Source organism: Cystoisospora suis (assembly GCF_002600585.1).
Source record: "Cystoisospora suis strain Wien I chromosome Unknown contig_1054, whole genome shotgun sequence".
NCBI classification, from domain to species: Eukaryota; Apicomplexa; class Conoidasida; order Eucoccidiorida; family Sarcocystidae; genus Cystoisospora; species Cystoisospora suis.
The window spans coordinates 10,585-22,141 of NW_027153855.1; the positions used below are offsets into that span (position 1 = coordinate 10,585).

The window sequence follows — 11,557 nt, forward strand, 5'->3', positions numbered from 1 at the left end:
TAGATAGATAGATTAAGATAGGTCAAGATACACTCCAGGCAGATAGATACACGCCGGGTTGGGCAGGTGTAGAGTGAATGAGAGGTTTCTGTTTAATCCTAGCTCTCTGTAGACCTCTTTCCTCTGTCTGCTGTCTAGAGATGCAGATGTGTATATGAAGATCTCTTCTCTCTCAGTTTAGTCGACTGCCTCTATGTTAGACTGCGCAGAAATGTACTTGAAAGGGAGGCAAAGAGAGGAAAGCAAAGAAGGCCATGCGGGGTAGTTGCAGTCCGGCAAAGCAGAAAAAAGGAAGAACTATTCAGGTGCTTTCAGGTGTATATACACTTCATTATGTATTGCTGTATGCATGATACACATACGCATTCGTGTACATGGGTTATAGTAGTACTCGTATCCAACGATAGGTTCATCTATGTGTATCGACACTCTCTTCCCCTCTCTTTCTCTCTCTTTTCATCTTTAGAGATTTTGAATTCTTCGGGTGGTCCTATCCCAGCAAGATGTCTCGCATCTCTTTCTATACCTCGTCACGTTGTTTCGGCTTATAAACGGAGAACGTCTTCTTCTACGGCTAAGCCTCTTCTTCCTCACTGCTTTCTTGCTGCAACAAGCTCGGCTGATCCAACCAGTAATGAGGTATGGAAAACTCGAGTCTGTCTAGCTCTCTATTTACTTTTGATCTATCTATCTATCTATCTATCTGTCATCAATCTGCCTGTCTTGAATTTTTCTATCTTTAATCTATCTATCTCTCTAACTATCTCTCCATCTGTCTATGTACGTTTGTATAGTTGCCGTCCTATATATGAAGAGGGTTTTTGTCTAGTGCGCAAGAGAAGTCTGCGAGTATGAAGAAAGGCTTTATGAGAAGTGACTGGAGAGCACGTTTTCTAAGGTGTCTGTACACTTCAAATCTCGGTTGAGGGGAAATGTGTGAGAGAAGAAGAAGAAGAAACGAACGGAGTTTCCTTTCGATTCTCGGAGAGTCTCTTCATTGAAATAGATGGAGAAGTTTTTTTCTTGAATTACTCTTCATCTTCTCTCGCTCTTTTCTTTCCTTCTTCGTCTTTCTTTCTTTTCTTCTTCACGACTTTCCATTCCCCGGGGTTATCTTTCTCTTCTTCTTGTCTTCCTTCTTCTTTCCTTTTCTTTCTTTCTTTCTTTCAGTTGCATGTGCTTGGGTATGAGGAAGATACCTTCGAAGTCGAATGCTCGGCTCGAGTCTTTCATCCTCCAGAAATCCAGGCCTTAGCTATCTCTTCTTCTTCTTCTATCTCCTCTACGTCTTATCATGTTGGAAGGAAGAGCGAAGAAAAGAATAAAGAAGAAGGAGAAGAAGGAGAAGAGGGAGAAGAGAAGAGAAAAAAAGAAAGAGAGAAGAAGTCTGATCGCAGTCATGAAGATAATGAGGAGGATGTATTGCGGATGCCTCTATGGTTCTTCACGGCTTATCCTCATACTTCTCGTTGCTTCAACAGTAGTAGGCTTCGAGATAATTCTCCTTCTTTTCTCTCTCGGGTGTACCTTTTCTTTCTGCAATCATGTCTTCTCACCTTCATCTTTCTCTAGTGTATGTACAGTCATGAAAAGAAGAAGACGTATCTAAAGCAGAAGAAGGAAATCCACTTTCTCTCAATTCCGGTGAAGGGAAAGTCCAACCTCCTTCGTCTCTTAGATAAACTTCTCTTTCTCTGTGTGTGTGTATGTGTCTATGCGATGGCTTTCTTCTTCTTTTTCTTCTTCTCTTTCATTTACAACTATGTGTCTTCCTACTCATCCATTCATTCGCCATCTTCACTCTTCTTTTCTTCATGGAGAGGTCGCCTTATTCTCGAAGAGAAATCTTCTTCTCTTCCGTTCTTTTTTCTTCTCCTATCCTTGTTCTTTCTCTTCTTTTCTTCTTTCTCGTCTCCTCTTCTTTCTCTTCGCTGCTTCTTTCTTCTCTCTTCTTCTCTCTTTCAAGACTGGCATCTCATACATGATCTTTCTTCTTCTTTCTCCTCTTCTGGTATCTTTCCTTTCTTAGGAAGTCTCTGTTCTCTATGGAGGTGCGATGTCCCTGTGCCTGGCTGTATGAGGGAAGGAGAAGAAGATGAAGAAAATGAAGAAGAAAAGAAGAAGAAGAACACGGAAAGTCTCTTGTCTTCTTCTGCTTCTTCTTGTCCTATTGAAAGAATTCAACCTGAGCTAGTTGTGTCGTTAAGGAGCATGAAGGAGGAAAAAGATCAGAAAAGAACAGAAAGAGAAAATATCTCTTCTTTCAGCCGCATCAAACAGTACGTTAACACTAGACTGTAAATGCTACTCTCCACGTATACATCTACATACCGATAAAAAGAAAGAAGGAGAGAAATTGACACCCCTTCACAAATATCTACTAAGAGATCTACATCTGTCTATATCTACCTCCCTATCTCTCTCTCTCTATCTATTTAGCTTCAGTCTACGCTTAATCTGTCTATAAGTCTTTAGTCTATCTAATTCAATCTATCTATCTACCTTGGTCCACCTCTCTACCCGTCCATTAATCGATCTGTCTACCAATGTATCAATGTGCATATATATATATAGTCAGTCTGCCTGGGAAAGACAGAGTGAAGTCTTTTTGCTTTGCATGCGTAAAGTCTTTGTCATACTGCTTCTCTCTTTCTCACTACTCCCTTGAAACATATGTATGTCCCAGGTGGTTAGCTGTACGAATATATACATGCTTTCCTATCTCTGTAGACAGATAGATAGATAGATAAATGAAGATAGAGGTACACGTATACATAGACAGAGAGAGAGATAGATGGAGATAGAATGTATGTAAAGCTCTTTTCGTTCCTCTGTTTCTTCGCCCTGTAGAGAAGAGAAGCTTCGTAGTCCTAGCTACGTATATGCTTTTCAATCCAATGACATCTCCTTTCTTCTATAAGACATACAAATGCACATTTACATATATCTACGAAGAGAGAGAGAAGGATAGGCACAACACCTATCCACTAGACGCTCACTCACATCACAGCCGACACCTCTCTCTTTTCCTACGACTCCTCATAGATATATATATATATATATGGGGATATGTCTGTATGTATAATGTCTTTGTATACATATTTCTTTCTCTCTCTCGCTATCTATTTATCTATCTCTCTGTATGTATATGAAAAGTGTGTGTTTATTTCTATGTGACGTATGTGCGTTGGTTAGATTAGTAGTACGGGAATGGAGTGGCTCTTCTGGAGGGGGAGGAGAAGAAGGCCGAGCTGCAGGTGAAAAAGGAGGAGGAGGAGGAGAAGAGAGAGAAAAGGAAAAAGAAGAAGACAAGACGAAGGAAGGAGAGAGAAAAAGTCGGAGAAGAAAGAAAGAAGAAGGAAAAGAAGAACATCTCTTGGTAGTTATGAATAAAACAATGCAACTCTTCTCTGTTACTTCCGATGGATCCTATCAAGTAAAAGACAAGCACAAAGATCTCCTTCTCTCCTTCTTTCACTTTCTTCTTTAGCCTTCTTTCTATGCATATGTATTCTTAGAGACATGTACATATGTATCTGTCTCTCTGTATACAACGTGGAAGTGTGCGTGTCTATTTATCTGTATGAAACTTCTTCTCTGTTCTTTCTACGAAGGCTTGATAAGAGAGGTCTAGGAATGAAATCTCCAAGAAGAGGAAGAAGAAGAAGGAGGCTAGTCAGTTATTCTCCTTCTCCTCCTCCTCCTTTTTCTCCCCTTCTTAGGCTGTAGGACTATATCAGGGAAGAAGGGGCTCTCGAAGAGCTCTCTTCTTCTTCTTAGTACTGCGATCAGAACTCCTGCCACGCTGCAACCCTCCTATGGGTCAAACCTCATGTGGTGTGTATGCACATGTATAGGTATAGATATGCATATACATGCATACACACATATACATACGTATATGTGATCTCGTGTATGGGGGTAGACGTCTGTAACTTAGCCAAGTGATCCATGCCTAGTTGTGTATCTCTGTCCCATCGTGTATGTATCTGTGCATGTGTATCGATCAGCGTGATGTACGTCCAACATACTAGGTATCTGATCCCTTGTAGTGTGGCGCAGAAGTTTATCTTTCAGAGAATGTGACTAATAGGACTTGTTCTTCTTCTTCTTCCTTAAGTCCTTCTCTCTCATCTTTTCTTCAGGTAGTTCTCCTCTCCTTTCTTTCTTTCCTTTTCATACTCATCTTCTTCTTCTTCTTGTTCTCTTCTCCTCTTCTCTTCTTTCATCTTCTTTCTTCTTCTGTTTTGTCTTGTCTCCTGGGGATCGTTTAGGGTCTTCTGGAGATTCGAGCAAGTCGCGGAGGTTCGATTCAGGCCGCTGCCTTCGATCCCCACCATAAAGACGTTGTAAGACTTCACTTCGCGCTAGACTAAATCGCAGAGACACGACACATGTCTGTATGTACAAGTGTATATATGCGTATGCACATATGTGTAGGCCGCGTATAGATACATGTATTTGTATATGCAGAGAGAGTGAAATAGAGTGTGTTTATGTATGTAGATAAATATATAGATAGATAGATCAAAGGTAGGTGGACCAAAGATAGATCGATTAAAGATAGATAGATCAAAGATAGATGCGGGCAACATGATAATATACAGATAGAGAGGTAGATAGGTAGTGTATGTTTCTATCTGCTGTGTGTTTAGTTTGCGTGGCTGCCCTTAGCTCTCCAAGTAGTCAGGCATGACGGGGTGTACATGCGTTCATATATACATTATGTCTACATATACACGTCTATACATATATAGAGATGTTTATATGTGTTGAAGATATCTTGACTAGCTTCTCTCGAATATTCTTCGCTCGTTGTATGATCATAGTATGGCGGGACTGCGAGGAATCGATAGAAGAACATACGGAGCTAGTATAAACCACAACGGCCATAGCCTTCTCTCTACACATAGAATTTCTACTCGCGTATCTACATGAGAGAGATGTACATAGATATAGATACATATATAAAGATGTACGGGTGCACGTGCATGATATACTAGAAGAAGGTGACGAGAAAGAGCGAAGAGACAGGGGGCAGGAGGAGAAGAAAGATATGCATGCAAAGATACACTGAAGATTTCTCTTCCTCTCTTTAATCTTTTCCCTTCAGAGAAAGGTCTAGTCAGTTTAGCTGTCTTTATTGTTCATGTTTCATAGAGATCTGCGTGAGACCTCCACAGATGTATAAATCACTACATACAAGTACATACATGTATATCTTGATATCTAGATGTCTATACAGAAAGAGGAGAGAGGAAACAACTGTGTGGATGACTGTGTATGATAAAGAAGAGAATGTACATGGCAACAAGATTAGTCTACCTGTCATCTCCTTTCTCACTCTTCTTTCTCACTCTTTCTTTCTTTCTCACTCTTTCCCATTCTTTCTCACTCTTCTTTCTCACTCTTTCTTCTTTTTTAGGTATTTATGGCTGAGAGTTTTTGCGATTCCTTTGGTGGAGGTTACACGGGGGAGAGTGAGAGAGAAGAAGAAGGAGGAGTCTGCGATAGCTTCATCTACTCTAATGGAGGAGGAATAAGAATTGTCGATATTCGGACTCCTTCTTCTCTCTCTTCTTCTTCCTCCTGCTCTTCCTCTTCCTCTTCAAGGTCTTTTACAACCTTCTATCAAAGAGGGCGTAATCCATCTTTAAAGAGTTTTGCTTTCTCTTCTTCTTCTTCTCCCTCTCCATGTATGGACGGGTGTGATAGCGTCGACCAGGCAAATGGAGACTCCTATTACTACTCTTGCTCTTCTTCTCCGTTCTCTTTCTCTCCTGCGCCTCTATCCATCGACTGCAATGAGAACCTCCCTTTCTCTCTAGTCACGGGCTCAAGCGATGGATCAGTTATGTACTGGGATAGCCGCCTACTCTCGAGGCCTCTCATGGTAAGTGAAGAGAGAAATAGAAAGGGAGAAGGAGGAGGATAAGAAGAGGAAGATAGAGCAGCAGTAGAGAAGAGAGTAGGAAAAAGAAAAAGAAAAGAAGGGAGGAAAGGATATGTATGTTTGGTGGATGTATAGAGATAGGAAAGGTCGTATTCGCTCGGGTGTATGTACAGCTGAGTATAACGTATAGGGAGTATCTGTGATAGAAGCAAGGAGCAGGGTCTTTGCAGCTAAGGGAATCTCTTCGTGATAGACAAGAAGTCTTTCTTGAGAAGCGAAGAGAAAAAGCAAGAAAAGGAAGAAAAGGAGAAGAAGAAGAAGATAAACTCCTTTTTTCTTTCGTTCTTTCTTTCATTTTCATCATGCTTGTAGGTTTTACAGGATGTCCATTCTCACTGGGTGACTCGCGTCAAACTAAACGCTTTTCATGATCAACTTCTTCTCACTGCAAGTAAATCTCTCTCTCTTCTTGTCTCTCTTGTTCTCCCTCTTCTTCTTCTCTTTCTCTTCCTTCTTTTCCGTCTTCTCTCTCTCCCTCAAGCGCCTTCTCAGTAGATTCTTTTTCTTACTTTTCTCTTCCTTTCGGCCTCTGGCATTTTCACGGGATCTCTTCTCTTCTGTATCTCTCCTCCCTCTCTCTGTCTGTCTATCTCTCTCTCTATCTCGGCTTTCTTTCCCAGGCATCAGGTTTCCCCAGTCTTCTTCTTTTCTTCTCTTTCTCTTCTGTCTTGTGTCTTGGTGGGATTACGTTTGCTAGGTCTCCATTCTTTTTCTTTCCTTCTTTCTTTCTTTCTTTTGCAATCTTCTACTACTTTCTCTTTCTCGCCATTCCAGAACCTCTACCTCATTGTCTCCCCCTCCTCTTTGCTTCTCCTTCTCTTTGCTTCTTCTTGTTTCTGTCTCCATCCTTTTCTTCTCTTTCTCACTCTTTCTTTCTTTCTTTCTCACTCTTTCTTCTCTCCTTCTTCTTCTTTATCTTTTCTTTAGGTACAGATAATACAGTCAAGTTACATCACGTCGAACCTTCGACAGCCTCTAACGCCGCTCTCGCATCTTCCTTCTCCTCCTCTTCCTCTTCCTCCTCCTTTATGATGACCCCCGGAGTCGGCTCATATACGAGACATATCGTTTTAGAGATACAGCAGGAAGAAGACGAAGGAGAAGGAGAAGAAGCAGAAGAAAATGAGAAGAGAGATAGTGAAGGTCTTTCGTCATCCTCTTTTGAACCTTCTTCATACCTACCACATAACGCAGATGCAGGCGCAGGAAGAGGGCCCTTGTCTGTCTCTTCATGCAAGCAAAGAAAAGAAGAAGAACAGAAGGAGAAAAAAGGACAGGAAGAAAGAAAGATATCTGGAAGAGAGAAGACCAAGAAGAATAGAAAGAGACAAGAAAACTATACAATTTCCTCGTATGAAGGAAGTGAAGTAAGCTACGAGGAATTCTTTTTCTTCTTCTTTCTCTCTCTTCTTGTTCCTCTTTTTCTCCTTGATATAGCTGTAGAGGCTGTCTCTTTCTTCCTATTCTGATAGAAGATCTTGATACCACCGTTTCTTTTTTCATGCAAAGCGAGAAATAAGGGGAAAGAGAGAGAAGGCCATTCTTCTTCTTGTCAGTCTTTCTTCTTCACACTCGCGAATCGAATTCGCATCTGTTAATCCGTTGCATTATACGAATAGCCATATATACATAGTATTTCCATAGACAGATAGATTAAAGATTGATAGATAGATTAAAGATAGATAGATAGATAGATTAAAGATAGATAGATAGATGGACAGGTAGATGGAGAGCGAGAAGCGAAGATCAGGAGATAGTGAAGTTCATTTTCTTTCAAGGGAATAACGAACTTTTAATGGCTCTTCTTTATCTAGCTATCTAGAATCCATTTGTCTCTCTATCTTCCTCGCCCTACTCTTCTTCTTCTTTTCCTCGGCTTCGATTGAAGTCTTCTTTTCTTTCTTTCATTCTTTCTCTCTGTTCTTTCTTGTATAGGATGTCATTGCGGATCTTGCATGGGCTGGAGATGACGCTTGGATTTGCGCCTCTCTCTCTGCTGACGGACAGATATCTTTCCATCATGTCCCTTCCAAAGAGAAGTATTCTATTCTTCTCTAACTCTTCTCTTTCTTCTCTAGCTCTTCTCTCTCTTCTTTCTCTCTACCGCACTCTTTCTTATTCATCTTCATCTTCTTAACATTAAAGACAGAGGCATGTGTTCTGTGGAAAGAGGAATTTGTTTTCTTCCTTTTCTTTCTTTTCAAAACAAGATTTCTTTTGATCCTTTGTAGTTGGTCGTCTTTTCCATGAAGGAAAGACGGGAGAGAAGAAGAAGAAGAACGTCGGGGCTCTTTTTCTCGAGAGTGAAGGAATGTATGCGTAATTACGTATCTCCCTCTCTCATACTTCTCTTTCTCCTTCTCTGTCTACCTTTCCCTTTCTCTTCCTTACTTTTCTTTCTGTGTAGATCTTTCTTTTTCTTCTGTCTCCTTCTTTCTTTCTTTGCTTGGGTTGTCCATGTTTCTTTCTGTATTTTGGAGAGGATACTTATCAACGTGGGTAAAAGGAAAGAGAAGGAAATGAAGATGTCTTTTCCGAGAAAGAAGGCTCTTCTCTATCTTTCGAGAAAAACAGATTTCTTGGGTCCTCTTCTCATACAGTCACCGCGGGCTATGGTGCTAGTTTCGATGTAATTCATGTACTTCTCAAAAGAAAGAAAGAAAGGGAAAGTAGCGCGACTTGTTGAAAGAGGTGCTCGAGACAATCGTTAGACTTTAAACCGCCCATTGGAGTGCATCGATGCGATCTCGAAGCTAGGCAGATATTCACGCAGGTCTATTGACCGTACAGGGAATTACAGGTTCTCTTTCCTCTTTGCTACGACTAGCTTATTTTTTCTTCCCTGAGCTTTCCTTGTCTCCTTGATAGGTCTAGATGAAAGAATTTCCTCTTTTCTCTTGCTTCGCTGGCTTACATCGGAAGAGAGAGAAACAGGGTGGGGGGGTAGTGTCCATACACCGCAATAGAAGAGAGAGAGATGAAGGAAAGATCGGGGAGATAAAGAAAGAAAGAGAATGCTTTTGTCCTTTTTCGGGAGAAAAGAACGAAGTCTTGGCGAGTAGAATCTTTGGAAGAGAAAGATAACAGTGAACTCAAAGAGAAGAAAGAAAAAGAGAGGTAGAAATAGTTAAGAGAAAAGACAGGCTATTTCACATATGCCACAATGTGAGAGATAGGTACAGGAAGAATAGCAAAGATGTCTGCCTATGAATGTCTCGATCAAGTGGGACCAGGAGAAAGTTCTTTCTTATCACGGTGGAGAAAGGACATCTTGTAGACACGTGAGACAGATAGGTAGATAGCTATAGAAGGATGGACGTATATGTATCTAGATATTCGGATACATAGGAAGCCACAGAGCAAAAAGGTAGGATAGATATCTCACGCCGAGGTGAGTGGCCTTGGCTATGAGAATAAAGTTCTTTTCTTCCTATGGCTCATCTTACTGTTCGTATAGAGTTCCCTTCTGTTTTGTCTATCTCCCGCCGGAGATTCGGGATAAATTCTCGTGTGAAACTGAAAGAGAGAGAAGACGTTCCGCCGACTGGCGCGAGCAATCTTCCTTTTATATAGACAGATTCTCTGAGATGAAGAGAGCACAATGTCAGTAGGCTCACTAGCTTCTGTGTAGATAGCTCAACTCTACTGGAGAAGAGCCATGCAAACAAACTGGTAAGTTCTGGTGTACATACACCTCGGAGTTTCTTTTCTTGTGGAGCGGGTGCTTTTCTCTCCTTCAGATGGTTTTTCTTGAAGAAACGAAAAGAAGACTTATGAAACACTCGTTGTATACACGTGTCGAAATAACGTAGTACCTAGATATCTTTCTTCTCGATAGATGATGTACATACAGGCAGGTTATCTTTAGCTGTGTCACCATCTTTTTCCTTCTTTTTTGTCATTCGCCATGTTCTCTGTAGTACCAATACCCTACATGCCGGTGTTAGACATGGACAAGATACTGGAAATGAGTCATACTAGCTAGACATATGTGCAAACATAAACACTGTGTATATGTATATGTTACTATGTGTGCGTGTATGTAGATATGAAGACAAGCGGATACGATCTCCTTCTCTTACGCTCGAAAGATGGCCAGAGAAAAGAGAGGAAGTTCCATTGAGGAGTTTCATGTGTTAACAAATACACTGCGAAGAGAGGGAAATTGGAGGATAAGGAATTTCTCCTGTCGACAGAAGAGACAAGAGCCAGACTATCTCTACTCCCAACCGAAGATACTCTCGATGAGAAGAAATCTTCACACGGAACACCTGCACTTTATCTTACTCTTTTCAAGAAGATAACTACCTCATAGTAGGTCTGACTCGTCTTCGCTGTTCTTTCTTCGAGCTTCTCCTTATACAGAGATGCTGAACTTCCCTTGTCCTCGTTGCTACGTATGTGCATTAAGCAAATACGCCTATAGTGTACCTTCTGTATGTACATATAGAGATACATGTGTGTTTATGTTTCTGGTGGCTTTTATATTCTTGAGAAGTTTTGATGTACAGAAGTGCATGCGGGCGGAGAAACTGACAGATTGCGCGCAGACGCCAGCAGTAGAGGATGAGTCAGCGAAGGGAGAGAAGGAGGGAGAGAGTACTATAGAACCTAGCCGACAGGGAAAGAAAAACTGTCTGTTAAGATTCTTATAATCTAGTGAGTGCGGTGTAAGTGCTGTAGTGTACGTACACTCCATACTACTATTGGCTCGTGTTCTAACATTTGTGTCCGCGTCATTTTAGGGGGTCAGCATCTCAGCTCTACTTCTATCTCTTTCTTGATGAGGCACTAAAACCGAAAGAAAGACAGAGAAAGGTAGAAGAAAGAAGAAGAAAAGGTTTTTCCTTGGTCCTGAGCCTATACACCATAGATACGTGTAAGTGAAGTGCATCAGGAGCCTCGTGCGCCTCTACGCCCTCCTACCGGTGCTTCTTTTCCTTCTATTTGATATATCTCTCTTCACTCTAGGAGTGCCCAAACTGTATGAAATTCACCCACGTATTCATGATGTTTTTCTCTTATGGTTCGTCACACATCCTCCTCAAAACGAAAGTACGGTTTCATCTGAATGCCGTCAGACACTTCTACCTACTTCTCTCTCTCTCTCTCTATATATATATATGTATATATACGTGCCAGCATCAGTAGTCGTAGCTTTATCTTGGGATTTAGGTCTTCGTTTGTCCTGGCGAAAATACTATCTAAAAGCATTAGTGGAGACTAGCTAGACGCTCGTAAATAAAAGGTAAAAGCTGAACGGTTGAGAGCGCTTCTGATAAGGGCGTGGTTACTGGTTCAACTTCAGACTTTTAACAAAGGACATCCTTCTCCCTGGTGACCTCCTTCTCACGGAAAACTAGATTTTCTAATTTGCGTTTGGATGCAAAGAATGCATAGCCCTGACGTCGGAAATGTACGAAGACATAAAGCAGAGCAGTAAGAGAGAAAAGTGTTTAGCATCAATGTAGACATCTATTTTCTTCTTGCTTTTCATTGCTGTCCAGCTGCGCTCAAGTTACGAACCTCGTACCGCGCGACTCTGTTGTTCTCCCTTCTCCGCCTCTGCAGCGAAGCGGGAGCTAAATAGCTTTACCTACTGTA

General features: G+C 41.3%; 1 protein-coding gene across 1 annotated transcript in view; it reads left to right on the forward strand.

Annotated features, from left to right (window-relative positions):
- Positions 1-10,335, forward strand: part of CSUI_002527 (wd g-beta repeat-containing protein) — an 11,538-nt gene extending 1,203 nt beyond the window's left edge. The window contains exons 2-10 of the mRNA XM_068062727.1: positions 467-639; positions 1,171-1,483; positions 2,030-2,279; positions 3,196-3,436; positions 4,275-4,349; positions 5,426-5,893; positions 6,266-6,344; positions 6,881-7,320; positions 7,889-10,335. Of these exons, the coding sequence (XP_067925298.1) occupies positions 467-639; positions 1,171-1,483; positions 2,030-2,279; positions 3,196-3,436; positions 4,275-4,349; positions 5,426-5,893; positions 6,266-6,344; positions 6,881-7,320; positions 7,889-8,011 (2,162 nt within the window). The 3' untranslated portion in view covers positions 8,012-10,335. The remainder of the gene's footprint in view (positions 1-466; positions 640-1,170; positions 1,484-2,029; positions 2,280-3,195; positions 3,437-4,274; positions 4,350-5,425; positions 5,894-6,265; positions 6,345-6,880; positions 7,321-7,888) is intronic.
- Positions 10,336-11,557: the final 1,222 nt, after the last annotated feature.